The following is a 20935-nucleotide window of genomic DNA, read 5'->3' on the forward strand; positions in this document are numbered from 1 at the left end:
AAATTACTTAACAGTTAATGTCACAAATGTGCTTATTTGATTACTGATCACGAAATTGTGTGGAATATTAAATATTATGTCATACATTTTTCAAAATCACACAGAGGGGTAATCACTAGCATGCAAGCAACAGAGGTGCTGGCTATTTTATTTATATGAAGATTTTTGAGCCTGCATTCCAATCTACTGTAGGCTGTCATCCACGCAGCCTGACCGAAGCAAAGCGGCCACGTTTACTTGTGCGATTAACCGAAAGTGAAGCGCTGCTGTCTCATGATGCTCAAATGGCTTGCACGTGCTGGATGAGTCTGTTGGGTATACTGCAGTTTTGTCACATTGTTTTTTTGGGGGGGGGAGCGAGAACCACATTATGTGACCATGAGGAGGTTAACCCAACGTGACACTACTCACCCTGGCAACTGGGTGAATTGGTTGCTTAAGAAGACTGAACTTGTGACTCCAGGTGTCGTAGTCAGCATCTTTACTTGCTGAGCTATCCAGGCCCCACAGTCTTGTCATATTTTAACTTTTTGTTTAGTCTCCCATTCAGCTCATGAAATTTTTTTTGTGATCATGAGGAAGGAATACATCAAGATGTAGATTGGAATGCTATCACAAATCTATCGTGAGAGATCAGGCAATGTTCATTTTGTGGAAATAATCAATACCTTTTCAAAATTCGAATAAGCAAATAGCAAATAAGCGGATAAAAATAGTGTTACGGTGAGAGGTGTGTGTGTTTAACTAGGGCACAGTGTCCTGTAACAGGGGAACAGTGAGAAAACTAAAAATACTCTTTCCTCTCATCCAGAAATACAGCTCTCAAAGGTACTGTTACATTCTCCCTTTCTGTTTGTCTCTATCACTCTTTCTGTTTTCCCTCTCGGTCTCTATATTTCTAGTCTTTTACAAACACACACACAGACATACACACACACACACACATATATACACTCAGACAAAGTAGGAGAGAATTTGAATGTGAGTGTGTCACTGGGAGGTCACAGAGATAATGAAATCCACAAGTAAATCAATCAACATTCAAAGAAAGCTAATCAGAGCACAGCGCTTTCAACAGACTGTCTGTCTGCTACTGTTTGAAAATCAATAACTGTGTGTGTGTGGGTCATATCTTTATGTTGTGGACAAGAGTCAGCAAAACTATACTGGCATGACACTAAACTATATTAATATTGCCAATGCATTCAAGTACCTGCATAGAATAGGAACAATAAATAATAACACATCCCAGTGATGTGTGCGTGGAATCGATGTAATACTAGCTCCATGATGTCAAACAAATTCACGCAAGGAAATTATGACAGTTCATACATTTTTGGATGAATATTTAATCATGGGCTCTTTTGACCTGATAATTTTTTCATGAAAAATTTTTAAATACAAAATTCCATACGTAGAATGTGTTCTTCTACACTCTAGGTATTTTAACCTAACATTCTTTAATTTTTTTAGACATTCATCATTACATCTTACATTTTCAGTACCACAATATGGTAATAATGTTGTATTAATGACTTTTAGGGAAATGCTGATTTTTGTATCCGCTAATGGCTATTTTGAATACCTGGAAGTTTTTAATTTTGCATTCCACATATCTTTCCAACTTTTTCGGTTCTCCATGTGAAATTAATGTATTAATCCAGGTTTACCAGAAGTGAATCAATGTTATATTAATGACAAAACCTGGGGACAGGTGATATATTTTTGGTATAAATTATTGGATATATTGTGTTATTATGTTTTATTCACCAACACAAATCAAAATGAACACTGTTTAAGTTAGATACTTGAATTATTTTATTAATTGAAAACGAAAGTATTTGGGGTATTTGGCGTAAACATTTCCCATAAAATTTTAACTTAATACATTTATTTCACCCATAAAATACCTTACAAATGTCACTCATATTCTAACGTTTTCCTTAGTATATTTATTCAACTGTTTACTATTTATGTAAATAAATTGTAATAAATTGCATGTAAGCATTTTCACTGCTGGGACTGCAAAATGCACATATACAAATTCAGCCTTCTGCAGTTTTTCAGGATTATGGCTATTCTATTTAATTGGTTTCATCTGTCACTTTTTAATTTCAGAAAATGATCCAAGTAAACAATTAGGTATAGTATTGAGTAACACACTCTTTTATTCTGTTATTTACAGGTTGTGATTTCAGGAAAGAACAGTCGAGGATATCATTACATCCTAGCTAATCTTGTGAGGAAATACACGCACACACTTGAGCACTTCACTTACACTCTTCTTCTGGCCACCTTTCTTTGACCATTGACACTGGTTTTCCACAGGGATTTTCTAATATAAGTTTGGATAAGGTGTTCTCAGGTGGTGCTAACGTAACCGGCTTCCAAATTATAAATCCTGAAAGTCCAATTGTGCAGCAGTTTCTCCAGCGCTGGGAACGACTCGACGAGAGAGAGTTTCCTGAGTCTAGAAACACGCCTCTGAAGGTCTCTGTTCCTGTCTGTTTCTCTCTCTTTCTTTATTTGTATGCTTATTTATGTGTATTTATGATGTTTATTTATGTATAATTTTTTAAACATATATGCAGTGTGTGATTATGATCATATATTTGTTATGCTTGTGTGACTTAAATAGTCCATATATCACATAAATGACCTGTTTGAGTTTTTTGCCACCCTCCCCATCTCCACACACCACTCTGGACATTATGGCGCTCCATCCGACTTCCAACCCCTTAAAATAATTTGCTGCCAATCATGTTACTGGTCAGAACCAATTTTTTTTTATATGTTTATCTCCCAAATTTATGACTGTCCCACTGCCCAAAATACAAAGTCTGGTGCATTGTAAAATTTGAGTGCCCAAAACATCACACAAACAACTCTGAACCTTTAACCAAAATTCTTGGATCTTAACACCCCCCAAAAAGACATGGGTTGTGTCTCCAACTTCTGATTGGCTTCGCCAGCAGGTGGGTGTGTCTTTAAGACAAAGCCTATGTAATCTAGAGGGGGTCCAATAGAATCTATGTAAAATCTTGAATTGCATTAGGCGCACCCTTGCATCATTCAGCCATATGCTTGAGGCAACATTTAAATAAATGTCAGAATTAAACACTCTGGACACTTTTATCCACACGAGTGCAAATGTGAGATAACGGGTGTAACTTAACTCCTCAGATTAGTTTAATAGACAGGCTTTGCAATGGCAAGATAGGGGCAAGAAATTACTTTTTTTTTTTTTTTTTTTTTTAACACTAAATACACAATTGTTTATTTTTAAATCAGAACAGTGACATATCAGCTGTATTTTTAATCTCTGAATCCAAAGAACGGTGACCTGTTTCTTTATTACAGAGCAGGAGAGTTATAGAATGATTAAAACCTATTAAGAATCTTACATCAAAATGGAGACCTGAACCTGTTACAGGAAACCTGCATTATTTTTGTATTTTTTTAATTAACTTTTATTGAGAAAGCATGTTGAATTTTACAATTGTTTGACATATGAAGTACATTACGTTGCTTTACCATTTTTTACTTTCTATTACAAGATCATCAGAACTCAAGTGTGGGTGGCGGGGAAACCAATTTACTTCCAAATTATTTATGCTATTCATTTAAACTTTTAAATCTGTGCACAATTAGTAAAAAGCAGCAGTGTTTACAAAAAATCAGATCTAACCGGCTTAACATATTCCGTCCACTTGGACCATATCCTGTAGAAAGTGTCCCTCTGCCCTTTGAGTATCAAGGACAGTTTTTCCATTGTGTAGATCTCTTGCACAATGTTTATCCAGTCCTCAGTTGTCGGTGGTTCTGGTTTGAGCCATCTCCTTGTTAGAGCCTTTTTACTTGCTGTCAATAAGATGTATAGAAGTTTCTTGTCCTTCGAGTCCAATTTATCCATTGATATATTACTTAGATATAGGGTTTCAAAAGTAAATGGAAAAACAAATGCAAAAACATTCTGTATATGGTTATTCTAGCCCAATACTGAGAAATAACTTGGCATTCCCAAAAAATGTGGTAATGGTTAGCACCCTCCCCCCCACATCTCCAGCACGCATCTCCAATGCCCCGATACCTTTTCTGAACAGGGGTGATGAAAAATCTCATTATATTTTTCCAACAAAATTCACGCCATACATTAGATCCTGTTGTAACCCATTGTATCTCACATGTGTTCCCAACATTCTTCGGTGATTATCAAATTACCTTCTTTTTCCCACTTCGCTTTAACGTAATGTGTGCTGTCTTTTTTTACACCGCAGGATGCTCTTGTATAACTTGGATATAATTTTGTGTGCTCCTAAATTTGTAGTTAATGATATAAATGTTCCCACAAATCCTAGGTTGTTTAAATTCACTTTCAGGTCCTGATTAAAATAGTGCCTGATCTGAAGATACCTATAAAAGTCAGCAGAGCCTAAAGAAATTCCTTTTCAATACAAAACCAGTGAGTGGCTCTTTCAGGTTTAAGTAACCAATGAGCCAAATATCTGAGACCGAATGCATAATAATAAAACAAAATCTTGGGTAGGCCTAAACCACCTTTGTCAATCAGCCTATGTAAATTATTAAAATGCAATCTAAGAAAGTTACCATTCCTAATGAAGGACTTCACTATGCTATCAAATTGCTTAGAATAAGAGAGGGGGACATCTACAGTGAGAGATTGTAGCAGGTAGTTGATTTTTGGAATACAATTCATTTTAATAACATTAACCTTCCCAATCATAGATAAATGTAATGAAGCCCACTTGCCCACATCGCTCGAAAATAATTTTATTAAGGGGTCAAAATTAACACTAAATAAATCAGGCAAATGAATGCCCTGTTTGGGCCACTGGAAGGTGCCCGACTGGAAAGCAGTTACTGGGCAGTACGCTGTCAGTTTGCTGCCAAAGTTTCAGATTTAGACGAATTGACTGTATCTCAAGAAATTAGAAAAGAAATGAATAATTCTATGGAGGCATGGCATAGATCTAGTGGGGTTGGAGACAAATAATAAAATAGAAACTGCGTAAATCAAAGCTTATGCACCATACATCCCACCACCACCCCTGGAAAATCATCTTGCCTTCTTATCGTGGCTGCTAATGGTTCCAGGGCAAGACAGAACACTAATGGGGAAAGAGGGCAACCCTGCTGGGTGCCCCTGTCCAGAGTAAAATAATCTGAAATTAATCAATTTGTTTGTACGGCCACTACCGGGTGTCTATAAAGTAACTTAATCCATCCAATAAATGTATTCCCGAACCTGTATATTTCCAAAATCTTAAAAAGATAATCCCATTCTACCATATCAAATGCCTTTTATGCATCAAGTGAGATGGCCGCGACCAGAATCTGATAATTCGCCACTGACCACATAATAGTGATGGAAATGGCTAACGTTATCAGAAGAGCAAAAGTGGAGCCAGTTCTGTAGCATAACATCTAAAAAACTCAATGGCAAAGCCACCTGGCCCCGGAGCCTTGCCTGCGGGCAAGGCCTTAATTACCTTGCCAAGCTCCTCCAAGATCAGAATCAAGAGAATTGCTTTGCTTATTCATCAGTTTAGGGAGTTCTAATGGTTCCACAAAGTTTCTAATATCTTTATCAGTAGAAGAAAACGTGGAACAATAGAGATAAAGATAGAATTCTTTAAAAGCATTATTAATATCAATTGCCAAGGTAAATATTTCACCACCAGATTACACTGAGGGAATGGTAGAAAAAGAATCGCTCTGCTTTATATATCTAGCCAATAGCTTCCCTGCTTTGTCCCCTGACTCAAAGTATGTTTTGCCCTGAATAACCAAAACACTACCTTCCGAGACAAAATAGTATTGTATCTGTATTTCAATTGGGTCAATTCTCTGAGGCCATCAGACGACAATCAGCACTTCAGCTCTGTCTCTGCACTTTTAATATTCCCTTCCAACTCCACAAGTTCTTGTGCTTTGGATTTTTTGATGAATGAGGCATACTGTATGATCCGACCACTAAGAACTGCCTTAAGTGCTTCCCAAGCCACGCCCACAGAGGATACTGAGGACCAGTTGGTCTCCATATAATACATTGATTTCGGCCTTTAGCATTTGTTGGAAATCAGGATTTTGCAAAAGGGATACATTAAAGCGCCAACTATATGATTTCTTTTTCTCCATATGTGGCAGCACCTCTAAACTCACCAGGGCATGATCTGATATGTTTCCAATTGAACAATCAACAACAGATGAAATGAGGGACTTGGATATATTAAACAAATCTATACTAGAATGATTAAAAAATGTATAGTCCCTACCAGATGGGTTCAAAAGTCTCCAAATATCAGTAAGACCAAGATTTTTTACAAATCCTGTGAAGCATCACTGTTGCTCTAGGGGGCTTACATACTTTTGCTTCACTATGATCAATGACTGAATCCATCAAAAGATGAAAGTCTCCTCCCAATATTATGTCATGAGGGGTGCCAACGGCTTGCAACATCCCATCAAGATCTATAAAAAAGTCCCAGTTACCCGCGTTAGGGGCTTAAATGGGCTAAAATCAACTTTTGCCCCTGAATTTCTGCTAAAACAATAATGACTCTTCCTAATTTATCTTTAATTTGTTTGAGACATTTGAATTGAATTTACTTATCAATGTAATGACTCATCTGCCAGCACTAAAGAAAACATGTCCACCCCATAATCTCCCCAAATTTTTGCTTCCTGCGGGGAAAGGTGCGTTTTCTTGAAGAAAGACTATATCATATTTCTTACGTTTAAGAAAAAAAATGACCTTCCATCTTTTTATGGGGTGCCCCAACCTATTCACATTCCACGTGGAGAGAGAGACAATCAACTCATATAAAAATTTGACATTTTGACATTTGAAAATTATAAAGTCCACATTCCAACATTAGCGCAACAGTTAAATCCCGAACTTCCCCCCGAACCAAACAATCAGAAAAAAGAAAAACGTGCGCATTAACCATGCACGACAGCGCCAAACGACGTCCATCCCTCTAAACTCAAAATTCTGTGTACGCCTACAACAGTCGCAACTAAGGCTAACCTGTTTGGTCCGAACCGACAGAAGGTCTATTGTGGCACAAGTCACAGAAAACTTGAATGATGGTTAAGGGAGGAATGTGCCACAACACACAGTGCATCACATCCTGCTGCATATGGGTTTACGTAGCCACAGACTGGTCAGAGTTTCCAGGATGACCCCTGTCTACAGTCAAAAGCTCCTACAATGGGTACGCGAGCAGCGTAACTGGACCTTGGAGCAGTGGAAGAAGGTTGTCTGGTCAGATGAGTCCCATTTTGTTTTACATCACGTGGATGGCCGTGTACATGTGCGTCATTTACCTGGGGAATTGATGGCACCAGGATGCACTGTGGGAAGATGACAAGCCGTTGGAGGGAGTGTGATGCTCTGGGAAATGTTTTGCTGTGAAACCCTGGGTCCAGCCATTCATGTGGATGTCAATTTGACATGGGCTACCTACCTAAACATCATTGTGGACCAGTTACACCCCTACGTGGCAATGGTATTCCCTGATGGCAGTGGCCTTTTTCAGCAGGATAAAGCGCTATGCCACACTGCACACATTGTTCGGTAGTGGTTTGAGGAATATGATGAGTTTAAGGTGTTGCCCTGGCCTCCAAAATCCCCGGATCTCAATCCGATTGAGCATTGGTATGAAGTGCTAGACCAACAAGTCCGATTGACGGCAGCTCCACCTCGAAACTTTAAGGATCTGCTGCTAATGTCTTGGTGTCAGATACCACAGTAGACCTACAGGGGTCCATGCCTCTGCGGGTCGGCGCTGTTTTGGCAGCACATAGAAGACCAACATATATATTAGGCAGGTGGTCATAATGTTTTGGCTCATCAGTGTATACCTTATAAATATAGTCAATAAATATCAGATTTGAAAAAATAATCTGTTTTGTGTTCTGTGTGAACAAGGCCTGTGAGGGTTTGTGTAGTTCTGTTTAAATACTGATGTGTGCCTGCACTTTGTCATTTGTTCATCTGTTTGTTCTTTTGTTTAGTACACCTCTGCGCTGACTCATGATGCCATCCTGGTGATAGTGGAGGCATTTCGGTATTTGAGGCGTCAGCGTGTGGATATTTCCCGTCGAGGGAGTGCGGGTGACTGCCTTGCCAATCCAGCTGTACCATGGAGCCAGGGAATCGACATTGAGAGAGCTCTCAAAATGGTAGGAGGGGTCTCCAAAGGGCCTCATCCACCCCACAGACACATACTAGCTGAGAGATATTTCTGGATTTGCAAGGATTTTATCTTATTTTCTGCCTGTATATGTGCTGACATTGTTTAATGCTTGTCTTTTTTTTGTGGTTGTTATTTTGTGGGTGTTACTGTTGCTCCTGTGTGCTCTCATCCTGCAGGTACAGGTTCAGGGTATGACGGGAAATATTCAGTTTGACTCATTTGGACGAAGATCAAATTACACCATTGATGTTTATGAGATGAAACCTGGAGGAGCCAGAAAGGTTAGTGATTCTGGGAGGGCAGTATCTATAAATTTACACAATACTGTCATAGTGGAGCCATGTGTCATTTTACAAATTTTAGCAAGACATGCCTACATTGTCTTATCTCAAAGACAAAATATCTACAAAACACTGCCCTTCACACCTAATCTAATTGTTCATAACTATTCTCAAGCCAAATTGATGTGTTATTTTGATAATGTTTTGTAGACATAAAGGAATATTCTGGGTTAATACAAGTTCAACAGAATCAACCGAATTTATGGCATAATGTTGATTACTACAATAAAATCATTTAGACTCATCTCCCCTTTAAAAAAAAGCTTAATATTAAAAGTTACAGTGAGGTACTTCAAGTCAAGTCAAGTGGTTTTTATTGTCGTTTCAACCATATACAGTTATTACAGTACACAGCGAAATGAGACAACGCTCCACCAGGATCATGTTGCTACATAAAAACAACATAGGACAAACACAGGACCACATGAGACTACACAACTAATAAAATACCTATATATATACACCTATATACCTATATAAAGTGCACGTGCAAACATGTGCAAAAAGTACGGGACAGTACAAGAAATTTCTAACAATGAACAGGACAATAGGCACAGTGAGAGACAGTGCAGCGCCGACCAGTACACAGTAGTGCAAAAAGATGACAGTTTCTAAAAACGTAAACATAACATACTATGAGATAGTGTTCTATGCACATAGCAGTTATTGAGGTAGCAGCCAGTTATAAAGTGACAGTAATTAAAGTGCAACTCAGGACACGTGTGTGTGTGCGTCAAACCAGTGTCTGAGTATTGAGGAGTCTGATGGCTTGGGGGAAGAAGCTGTTACACAGTCTGGCCGTGAGGGCCTGAATGCTTCGGTACCTCTTGCCAGACGGCAGGAGGGTAAAGAGTTTGTGTGAGGGGTGTGTGGGGTCATCCACAATGCTGGTTGCTTTGCGGATACAGTGTACTTGCAATGGAAGTGAATGGGGCAAATTTTTGGTGGGTACAAAGGCAGAAATGTGAAGCTAATAATTTCATAAAAGCACTTTCATCTCTAAAAACTTGAAATGTAAAATGGTTTAAATAATATAACTTTTCACAGAAAACGTTAGCGGTTTTATCACACTATAATCATGTTAGCATGCATATTGTCTTGTGGCTATACTTTTAAAACAGTGGGTTTTTTAACGTTTATAAATTGGTGCCATTCACTTCCATTGTAAGTGCCTCACTGGAACCCAGATTTTAGCTTTTTTGTTTTTGTTTAATAAAAGGAGAGACAAATAAAAATCTAATTGAGGTAATAAATATTTTGCCACAAATACTTTCGATTGAGCTTAACTTCTTTAACACTTATTTCCTGTTTAGAGTGACATTACTGATTTTATGCTTGGGGTCCCACTAGAAACCTAGAAAATCATCTACTTGTGAAAATACTAGAGCTGTCAAATTAACACGTTAACACGTGATTAATTAAAAAAGTTTAAAGTGTACATTTTTCTTAATCACGATTAATGCATTTACTGTTAATGCTGCATAAACCAGCATAACCATTAGAAAATACTATTAGTAATATTTAAATGTAACTCCTATTTTCCCATTAAATTCTTTAAATATATTTCTGTGACCTAATTAAAACCCAACAGTCAGTTATTATTGAAGCTTCAATCTCCTGCTGTATCCAAAAGTTGGCATGCACTTTTCAGAAACCATATCTGTATGGTATAATATTCTTTCTGAATTGCTGTTGAGTCTTTTGTTTGTTAACTGTGATAGGTCGATTTTATTTATACCATTGTTGTTTCTGTCCCTTGCAGATTGGCTACTGGAATGAATATGAGAAATTTGTTTATATAGTGGAGCAGCAGGTTACCAACGAATCCTCCTCTGTGGAAAACAGAACCATTGTGGTCACTACTATTATGGTACACTATCCAATGCTACTTTTAAATATCGTGAACCATGATACTTCTGCCCTTCCAGGTTTAGTGTCATTGTTGCATTGTATTCTGGGGGGGCAGAACGCTTTTTTGTTTGAGTTGCTTTGCACTCACTCACTACATTTTGAAACAGTCGATCACAGAAGAGTGTTTCAACTGTATCCGTGTGAGTGCCTAAGCATTTTCAGTTCCATTCTGGTGGCCTGTTGTAGCAGTGACATCACAATACTGTGTTTGGTAAGAAATAGGTTACAATCTCCCTCTCTCTACCGCTGTTCTTTCACCAAACGTAAGTACTGAATGGCTTCTCTGCAGTGCGCAAGAGGACTGAGATGCTGGGCTGGATGCTAATGATATAAAAATACATATTAAAGACACACACAAAAAATTTCTCACACATGCTATGAAATAGTAAATATCATAATAAACAAGAAAGTGCATCATTTTATGTCTTTTAGATGTGCTCTGTTACAATGCTGAGGTCCTGTTTTTCAATTTCAGTAGTCCCATAAATTAAATTTTCTATAATGCTTAACAGATCATAAACATAAATTAATATGTAGTCAACAGGACCTGCAGGGTCCTGCAGACCCCCTGCAGAACCTTCACGTATCTCTATGGGTCCACAACATTTTTTTTAACAAAAGATGGATCTAGAGCATTTCAAAAAGGACGTGCCAAAGTTAAATATATGTTAGGCATGTGGAAATGTTATGTCTACTGGACATGTTACGTCGACTGAGTCACAATGTGTCAAACAATGATTAATTAAGCCAAATGCTGGAAGTTAAATCAGTGAGGACTATACAGTGATTACAGCTGGTCTTAAACAAGATTCATTATTATGTCCTTAAATCAGAGAATTTGAGAGCGGGGGAGAAACATAGAGGCAAGGACTGAGAACAATCTGCAAGAATATTAATTAAAGGGTGAATATGGTAATAAGCCATTTGAATAATGTATGACCTGAAGGTCACAGAAGCTAAACCTTTCACACAGACAGAGAAAAACAAGCATGGTGGAGAAAATTAAATCAACTTAGTAATTTTGTCATTGAAGCTGATCATACAAAAAACATTATCATTAAATATTGTTATATTTATTAGCAAAGTCAACATGTATACAGTCAATTATAATAACAGAAATTAACACATCTAGATATCACCTAATTTAGTTAGTCAGAGAAGCAAAGTTATATTTAAATGTACTATAAGGTTCACCTTATGTTACATTTAAAATAAATGATGACCTCTTTCTGACTCTGCCTATGATGACCTCATAAGTAGATTCAGACAGTGAAATACACTAATAACTAATGGAGTTTGTGAAAAGAATGATTTGTTATGCATAGAAAACAAATCTTGGGCAGATGTGCTTGTGTCTAATACACTGCCTTGCCAAAAGAAAAAGTCACCGTTTGGATTTAAATAAGCAGATACTTAAGAGCCTTTGATTGGATCATAATTGCAGTGATTACCGGTATTATGTTTCAGCTGGTAACAATTCTTTTAAACCTAACTGGTGCAGTGTGTAGCTTCTCATTTCTCTTAGAGAACTCGATAGTATGGAATAACAATGGTTAGTTATAGAGTAGTTTCCCTTAGCGTAAGGCCCGTCCTATGTTTCAGTGTCAGGATTCTCGCTCGAACAATCAGAACCTGCCGGAAGGCGATGATGGCAGGGAAGAGGTGGTTACCCCCCACAACAGGATGGGACCTAAACTGGTGGTGTTGGGGTGGCGATGGTTGAAAGTGACATGGTGACACAACATAATTTAACTTGTATCCCCTCAAAAGGAGAACTAACTAATAGTTACATTTAGATGACCAGGTCTCAGACGAAGAATCTGAAAGAAGCAGAGATATTAGTAATACTGTTAATGTAACCTTATATGACTAGCGAACATTAAACCCTTACTAATGGTATGTAATAGTGCCATATCCTGCAGAAAGATGACTAGCTTTGTGAAATTGCATAGTTTCCAATGTGTTTGTGCAAACTGATTTCCCATGGAATGGGAAGTGGCATTGCTTCGTGATGTGTCCGTGAAACAAACTGCCCATGAATTGGGTGGCATTGCTTGCAATGTGTTTGTGAAACAGACTGCCCATGATATGGGTGGCATTGCCTTGTGACGCATTTCTGAAACGCAATGTGTCTGTAAAACAGACAGATCATGGAATGGGCGACAATGCTTGCAATGTGTCTCACCAAACAGTGTACCCATGCAATGATGTGGCAAGCTGTAATATGTTGAATACATAAATGTAGATTGATAAAGACGATTATATAATAAAGACATTATTAGGGCAGTTTAACCAACAATGGATATACCTACACTGGTACATTGAGATTACACCTTAGTAAAAGAAAAACATATGCACAGTATGGCTGGTCCTTCCCTTTCATTCAAAATGTTCTGGTTGGCAGCAGTTATGCCTGCTGTGCTAAGATTCCTCATTCAGTTATGTTGATGTGCAGTTGCCTACCGCTAGATGTCAGTAGCAAACAGCAACATCCTTCTGTTTAAGAGAGAATGTGATAGGGGTAGCTCAACGATTATTAACGCTGACTACCACCCCTGAATTCGCGAGTTTGAATCCAGGGTGTGCTGAGTCACTCCAGCTTGGTCTCTTAAACATCCAAATTGACATTCCAAAAAAGTTTGGACAGTTTGAAAAATGCTAATAAAAACAAAAACCCTTAGCTATAATTTAAGCACTACAACTAAACGTGATGTTTTACCTTGTGAATTTTACATTTGTTTAATTGTTTTTCATGTACAGTAATTTCAAATCAGATGATTGCAACACACTCCAAAAAAGTTGGGACAGTTGAGTGTTTACCACTGTGAAACATCACCATTTCTTCTAATAACACTTAAATAAATAAATACAAATTGTATCCTCTTTTCTCCCAATTTGGAATTCCCAATTCCTACTACTTAGTAGGTCCTTGTGGTGGCACGGCTGCTCACCACAATCTGGGTGGCAGAGGACATGTCTTAGTTGCCTCCGCTTCTGAGACAGTCAATCTGTGCATCTTATCACGTGGCTCACTGTGCATGACACCGCGGAGACTCAAAGCATGTGGAGGCTAATGCTACGCTCCGTGATCCATGCACAACTTATCACGTGCCCCTTTGAGATCGAGAACTCCTAATCGTGACCACGAGGAGTTTACCCCATGTGGCTCTATCCTCCCTAGCAACCGGGCCAATTTGGTTGCTTAAAAGACCTGGCTGGAGTCACTCAGCATGCCCTGGATTCGAATTTGTGACTCCAGGGGTGGTAGTCAGCATCAATACTCGCTGATCTACACAGGCCCTCTAATACCACTTATTAAACATTTAGGCACTGAAGAAACAAGTTTAAGTTTAAAAAGTGGAATTTTCCCCATTTATTCATTATGCAGATCTTCAGCTGCGCAATTGTGCGGGGGTCTTTGTTGCAGTTTTGTGCTCTTCGTAATGCACCACACATTCTCAATTGGAGATGTTCAGGACTGCAGGCAGGCCAAACTAGCACCTGCACTCTCTGCCTATTCGGCAAGTATGTCTTTTGAAGTTGTCCTGCTGAAAATTCCAGGACGTCCCTGGAAACATCAGTGCTGGATGGCAGTATGTGCTGCTCCAAAATTTTTACATATCTGTCTGCATTAATGCTGCGAAAGTTGTTGCAGGGTGGGGGGGTAGGTGTCGTGGCAATATGTGTCACTGTCTCCTGCATATTGCGGCCCTGTTTTGCGACCGGCCCACCGGGAAAAGTCACAGTTCTCCCGATGTCCAGTCCGCCTCTGACATGCATGCTGGTTCCCCGTTACTGGGATATACTCGGGCATACAATGCTGATGTAATCAGTTGTAAACAGCATGACGTGGCTGATATGGTTGCAGAACACACAATCTTTCTTACACCTAATATGAAAATCGGTGTGCAATGTGCATCGAAAACTCTTGTAATGTGAAAGATTTCCACAAAATGAACATTGCCACTTGAAAAGTGATTGTTGATGCAGATAATGAATTTGATGAACAGTGAATAGAGAAACATCGAAGGTAGAACGCCTACACCCCAAACGCCACTCGCTATTTATTTGGAATTGTTCCGTCAAAAGAAGAATAAACAGAAAACTCTAGTATCTTGTTGGATGAAATCGGGAGCGTGAGCATCGAGGTTGCTTGAAAGTGAATGCATAGCTTGTTCTATGCTTGTGTGTTTTGCTCCTAAATCTACAGTGTCCAGATTTAACCTATGCTTAAGCGATGAGTGCGTCAGGGTAAGAAGGGAAGGACATGAAGCGATGCACCTGTCATGCATAGTGCCCACTGTACAAGCCTCTGGAGGCAGTGTTATCTGTTGGTCAGGTCTAGGCTCAGCAATGTTATGCTGCAATAAAATTAAGACAGCTGACTACCTGAATGTACTAAATGACAAGGTTATCCCATAAGGCGGTCTGATGAAATATTACAGTATGCGACTTTTGAATGCCTGGCAGGCAGTGTATATAAACTGACCCCATTTCAATTTAAGTCTCAATTCATTGTCATAAAACAGATTTTTGGGTCTATTTTTGAAGAACATTTGAAATCCCAAATTATTATGTGTTTGAGATGCATTTTGGAAAACAGTATGATAAATCAGCTTGAATCAGAATACGCATGTTGATTTCAGTGCTTTTGAGTTTGATTTGGTGCTCTTAAAACTTTGATGCAATATATTTGAGACTTAGGTTTATTTTGATTCTGTTAGGACTAAAGTTTGATTTGCTGTTAAAACAAAACATTTCTTTAATGATGTAAAGTTTGATTTAATGAATTGAAAGAAATTTGTTTGATCTGTTTCTGCTAGAGTTTCATCTAATGATGTTAAAGCTAAGGTTTGGTGTTGATGATGATGAACTAGAGTTTGATAATAAAAAAAAAGATCATCAAAGATGAGAAATCCTCTGCTGCCCTTTTTAACACACCTCCTGCATGCACTGTATGTGTACATGTGTGTGAGGTTCTGAAATAGAGCTCTTAACAACTCTCCCCATCCTTGCTTGCTTTAGCCTACCAGTTTCCTAATGAGAGAACCTGCAAATGTACCTCCGTCTGCTCTCTTCTGCACTCCACCCATCTAACTCTGCTCTCCTTACTGAGAATTTAGAATCCACTACTAAAGCTTAAACCCACAACCCAGTTTTAATTCAAACTAGCCTCCAGCTGCAGCCCCGGCTTTTAGCAGTTTTTTGTTGTCGTTGTTGTTGTTAGCTGCATTTGGCTGTCACATTGCTGTTATGACACTTACTGTGCGTGTTATATTTCAATATGTGTTGGTGTAAGTAAGAATGAAACTTATGTGTGTGTGTGTGTGTGTGTGTGTGTCAGTATTGGGTATAATCTGATTACAAAGTAATTATTTACTGTAATCTAATTACTCTTAAAGTATCACATTTGTGTAAAACATGACATTTTAAATTCTTGAAATAAGATTACAGTTAATTAATTTAAATTGAGTAAATTGCTTTTAAGCACTTAACTTAGGCTACATATATTTCTAAATAATATTATTCATTTAGAATACATTTGAAAAATGAATAATGTTTATATGTACATCTTTGCATTTCTGTTAGAAATAATTCTGTTAGAAATAATGTAGACATTATTTTGAATTTGACCAGAAAAACTAACTTTTCTGTGAAATGTGTGTTAGAAAGTAACTTAAAAGTAATTTGTAATGTGAGTACTTTCTGGAAAAATACCTCAGTAAAGTAATCTGATATTTTTTTTATATAATTCTCAATCTATAATGGATTACTTTTACTGAGTAATTTACCCAACATAGGTGGGTGTGTGGGTGTGTGTGTGTGTGTGAGAGAGAGAGAGAGAGAGAGAGAGAGAAACATCAGCATGATTGCAGATGAATGATCTTGTTTTTTTATTGTGTGTGTGTTCAAAGCAAGCTGAACCTCATCTGATTTGGTTAACAGGAAGCTCCCTATGTAATGTACAAGAGGAATTATATGCAGTTGGATGGGAATGAGCGGTATGAGGGCTATTGTGTAGACTTGGCATCAGAAATCGCCAAGCATGTGGGCATAAGGTACAAACTGTCCATTGTGGCTGATGGGAAGTACGGAGCACGCGACCCTGAGACCAAGACCTGGAACGGCATGGTGGGGGAGTTGGTATATGGGGTGAGTGTTGTAAAAAAATTGTCAGCAGTTGGGGATGAGGGGTGGGATAGTGGCTGTGTGAGGTCAGTAACACTTAGGAGGCCCTTACATAAAATCACTGAGTCTGCTGTCAAAATAAATGTCAACAAAAAGCCATTTTGTTTTCTTTGTATGATTAACTCTTAAATTCATGAGAATTTCACCAAGCACTCTTACATATTCAGGTCTTTAGAGACCCAACACTTACGGTATATCTATCAAAAATTGATCTATAAATTGACAGAATATTGTCAAATTTGACAAATATTTTCAAGATGTTTTATTTTTCATGTATCAAAGACAAATAAAGAACAGGATTCATTACTTTCACACTGAAATTTCCTGAGACACAATTGGCGGTCAAAAACATTGAACTACACATAAGTTACACATAATTTATTTTAGTCTAAATAGATGCACAACTTACATAATTTTAGTAGTACACCAAAATGACAATAGCTAAATACTGTTCCTGTGTTACACTTGCTATAGTTGACTTCCACTTTGTTTCTTCATCAAATAGCAATGTCAAATGTAAACCAAGTCAATCACTGACACATCAGCGCCACCTTGAGTAAGAAATAACATATAATATGTATGTGTACACACATAAGGAGTTCTGAAATCACCATTGTTGTTAATTCATTGTTGCACAGAAAATCAACATGCTATACAGTAGTATTTATTTGTATGAATACATGGTTTTCCTGCATAGAGAATTACTAGGCGGCCACCTCCGTCAAATTTCGTGCCTCCTCCTGCTGTCTACAAAATCTGGTGGGTGTCTTCGTGGAAAACACTAACAAACGTTGCACTCGGTGGATTGTCATTTGTCTATATATATTGGTTTTGGATAGACTAGATTGACAAATCCTTATCAATATTACTCTTATGGATAAAATGTTTACAGTATTCAGTGACTAAAATATCAATATGACTTAATGTTTCTAAAATGTCAACAGTTTTTATTGACTAAAACTACATTAAAAAGCCCAGACTTTGTCAGCTAAAATAGGATAAGGTTGACTAAATATGATAAAAACTAAAAAGGACATTTGACACAGGATTAAGACCCTATCCTTTGACCTTATACACTTCTGGTAACCATTGTAATGTTTTTTTGTTTTTTCCCCCCGTACATTATAATAATAAGTTTTATTTATATAGCGCCTTTCCAGAGCTCAAGGACGCTTTACAATAGACAAGCAACAATAAAGGCAGAGGACAAAGACAGCAGACAAAACAACAGCAGGTAGATAACAGTGAAGGTACAGAAAATGAGAAGGTTAGGTAGATGGGACAGCACCCAGCTAAAAAAAAAAAAAAAAAACAGTACAACTTAAGAGTTATAACATTCAGCAAATAAGTGAGTTTTGAGCATGGATTTGAATTCAGAGATAGTGTTAACAGAACAGAGTGATCGGGGTAGAGAGTTCCATATTTTGGGTGCTACAACACTGAATGATCTGCCCCCCATCGAAACAAGGCGATGCCGAGGGACGACGAGAAGGCTAGAGTCGGAGGATCGTAGAGAGCGGGTCGGTGCGTAGGGGTGAAGCAGATTACAGAGATAGGAGGGAGCCAAGCCGTGCAGAGATTTGAAAGTGAGACATTACTTATAAGAGAGATTGAGGTATACCGAAGAGGTATGGGTACAACTCCAAAAAAATGAATGAGGTACAGCAGTGAAATGAGATCTGGGGTCACTTAACACCAGAGGTATGCGTTTAGACATGCATTTAGGGGTATAAAAGGATTCATCCGAATTATTACAAAACTGAAATTCTTGATTCTGACTACTCAATTGCTGCAGTCTCCAATAAAATATTTTGCTTAATGACCGCTTAACTGTTTAAATGACTGCTGTCCCAGATAACAAATTTCCTTTGAAGCTGTGCTATATTTTCGAAATTTTCAAGTCCATTTATTTGATAAGTACTGTAGCTGTGTAATAAGCACTTTACATCAGTGAATGGCTGACTGTACAATTATCACCAATTTATCTCACAAAATCACACATATGTTACTGATAATTTTAGTGCTTGTTAATCTGTTGTTCTCTACTGTCTTTCCTGTGTCATGTTAATTTATTTTGACAGTCTGATCTGATTTTAAAATGAAGGTATTTCAAGTCTTCCGGTGTTGCTGACCCTACCTAAGTCTTTGGCAATGGTCAGTGCTCTCAGATGATAAAGCTCCAAAACAGTTCTCTCTTACAATCTCTTGATCACATGGTCTGTCTTCAGACTGCATTTATTTTTGTAGGAGAAAATTAGCTCAACCTGTCTAGTTCCTAAAGCTAAACAACTTATAAGAATGAGAAATTTGTGTTTGTCTGTGTGCATCTGCTTTTGTTTCAATTAACTATGTATCATATAATAAATTAATCTGATACATATTGTTTAATATTCAACTGTGCAGGAGGTTTAATTGCATTCTCAGTCTGTTGTGTTCTTATCATTAAATATTTAATAGAATTATCAAATATTGTGTGAGCTTTGGGTTGCATTCATAAGCAGTTGGAGTTGTGATCAGAGACAAGAAAGGATTATGAGACAAATACATGGTAACAAACACCTGCAACACAATATAATGTTAAGAAAATATCAAGTGAACCAACTCTGAACCCAAAAGTTCTGCTTTACAGCTGTTTTGAAGCTTAAAAAGTTGTTCATTCTTCGCACTTTTGTCTCATATTCATATTCAAAACGCCAGACAATTGAACAACTTTTCCATTATCACGCTTTTTTATTTATTTTCTCAAATGGTGAACTAATATGTACTATATTCCATGTTTCCAGAGAGCAGATATAGCTGTGGCACCCCTCACTATAACCCTTGTCCGGGAGGAGGTGATAGATTTCTCTAAGCCATTCATGAGTCTGGGCATTTCCATCATGATCAAGAAACCACAGAAGTCCAAACCTGGAGTCTTCTCCTTCCTGGACCCCCTGGCCTATGAGATCTGGATGTGTATCGTATTTGCTTATATCGGCGTGAGTGTGGTTCTCTTCTTGGTGAGTCGTTTCAGTCCATACGAATGGCACCTGGACGAGAACGAAGAGGCAAAGGATCCGCAGTCACCACCTGACCCACCCAACGACTTTGGCATCTTTAACAGTCTCTGGTTCTCACTTGGAGCTTTCATGCAGCAAGGATGTGATATCTCACCAAGGTTGGTGCTTTTGTTTTAGCACATTCTTAACCCTCCATCTTCATCTTTCTCTCTCCCCTCATCTTCACATTTAATTGTCGGTTTGTCTTACATGGTGCATATATGTTATTCTATTTGGGGTGTGTTCATTTTTTGTAAGCTTACAGTATCTCACCATTCAATTGTCAAATCAGTTGTTAATTAATTCACTCAATCACTTATTGTCACATTAATCACAGTCCCTTCTTTCTCTCTTTTGAACTGCAGCTTGGTTAAAGTGATGCAGTGCACCAACTAAAATAATTTATATTCACCATGATACAGATAGTCTATTTCTCTTTCTCTCTCTTTTTCTTGGAGGGCTACCGTGTTCTTGTTGCATGTCTCTATTTTACTTTCAGCAGTTTGGTGTTTATAAATTGTTTCAGTGGAGGAATGTCAGCCCTCTTCGCTCATTCACCAAGATGATCTTTCACCATTCATTCACTAATTCATTTTCTTTCATCTTACTCATTCACACCATGTTCTGCTTACCTCTTTGTGAGTCTTGGATTCCGTTATTTTACTTTTGAGGTGTTCCTCGTTACCTTGTTCTCATCCTCATCTTTCTATTGTCTCTAATGAGACAGACTTGACTAATCATTGCTTCAGTTCTTTGGATGGTGGTATTGTCAGTTGCTTGAAAATGTTTGCATCTTTTGTCAACAAGGATAGCTTTTTTTAATGCATCTGTGCTAATTTGTAACCTAACTGATCTGTCTGAGGGGATCTATTCGCTCCCCTACTGCACATCTCTTTCTTTCTTTTTTTTCACTCTTTCTCTCTCTCAGATCTCTGTCTGGGCGCATAGTTGGTGGGGTATGGTGGTTCTTCACGCTGATCATCATTTCATCCTACACTGCAAATCTAGCCGCTTTTCTTACTGTGGAAAGAATGGTGTCGCCTATAGAGAGTGCAGAAGACCTCGCCAAGCAGACCGAGATCGCCTATGGGACCCTTGACTCCGGTTCCACCAAAGAGTTCTTCAGGGTAAGACACCAGTAGCAATGTATTATCAAATGTAGTTTAAGCAGTTAAGCAGAGTGTTTCCGGCAACAATAATTTTTTCTGTCAACATTTAAAGTGAAAAAGCTACA

The 20935-nt window shown here is 38.1% G+C and overlaps 1 protein-coding gene across 5 annotated transcripts in view; it reads left to right on the forward strand.

Annotated features, from left to right (window-relative positions):
• The window catches only part of gria3a (glutamate receptor, ionotropic, AMPA 3a), an 81808-nt gene that overhangs the window by 25996 nt on the left and 34877 nt on the right, over positions 1 to 20935 (forward strand). For all 5 annotated transcript variants that reach the window (XM_052100566.1, XM_052100582.1, XM_052100573.1 and 2 more), the window contains exons 5-12: positions 2186 to 2239; positions 2329 to 2490; positions 8041 to 8208; positions 8399 to 8503; positions 10326 to 10433; positions 16421 to 16627; positions 19447 to 19820; positions 20630 to 20828. In XM_052100566.1, coding sequence (XP_051956526.1) covers positions 2186 to 2239; positions 2329 to 2490; positions 8041 to 8208; positions 8399 to 8503; positions 10326 to 10433; positions 16421 to 16627; positions 19447 to 19820; positions 20630 to 20828 — 1377 coding nt within the window. The remainder of the gene's footprint in view (positions 1 to 2185; positions 2240 to 2328; positions 2491 to 8040; positions 8209 to 8398; positions 8504 to 10325; positions 10434 to 16420; positions 16628 to 19446; positions 19821 to 20629; positions 20829 to 20935) is intronic.

This window comes from Xyrauchen texanus, chromosome 3 (genome assembly GCF_025860055.1).
Source record: "Xyrauchen texanus isolate HMW12.3.18 chromosome 3, RBS_HiC_50CHRs, whole genome shotgun sequence".
NCBI classification, from domain to species: domain Eukaryota; kingdom Metazoa; phylum Chordata; class Actinopteri; order Cypriniformes; family Catostomidae; genus Xyrauchen; species Xyrauchen texanus.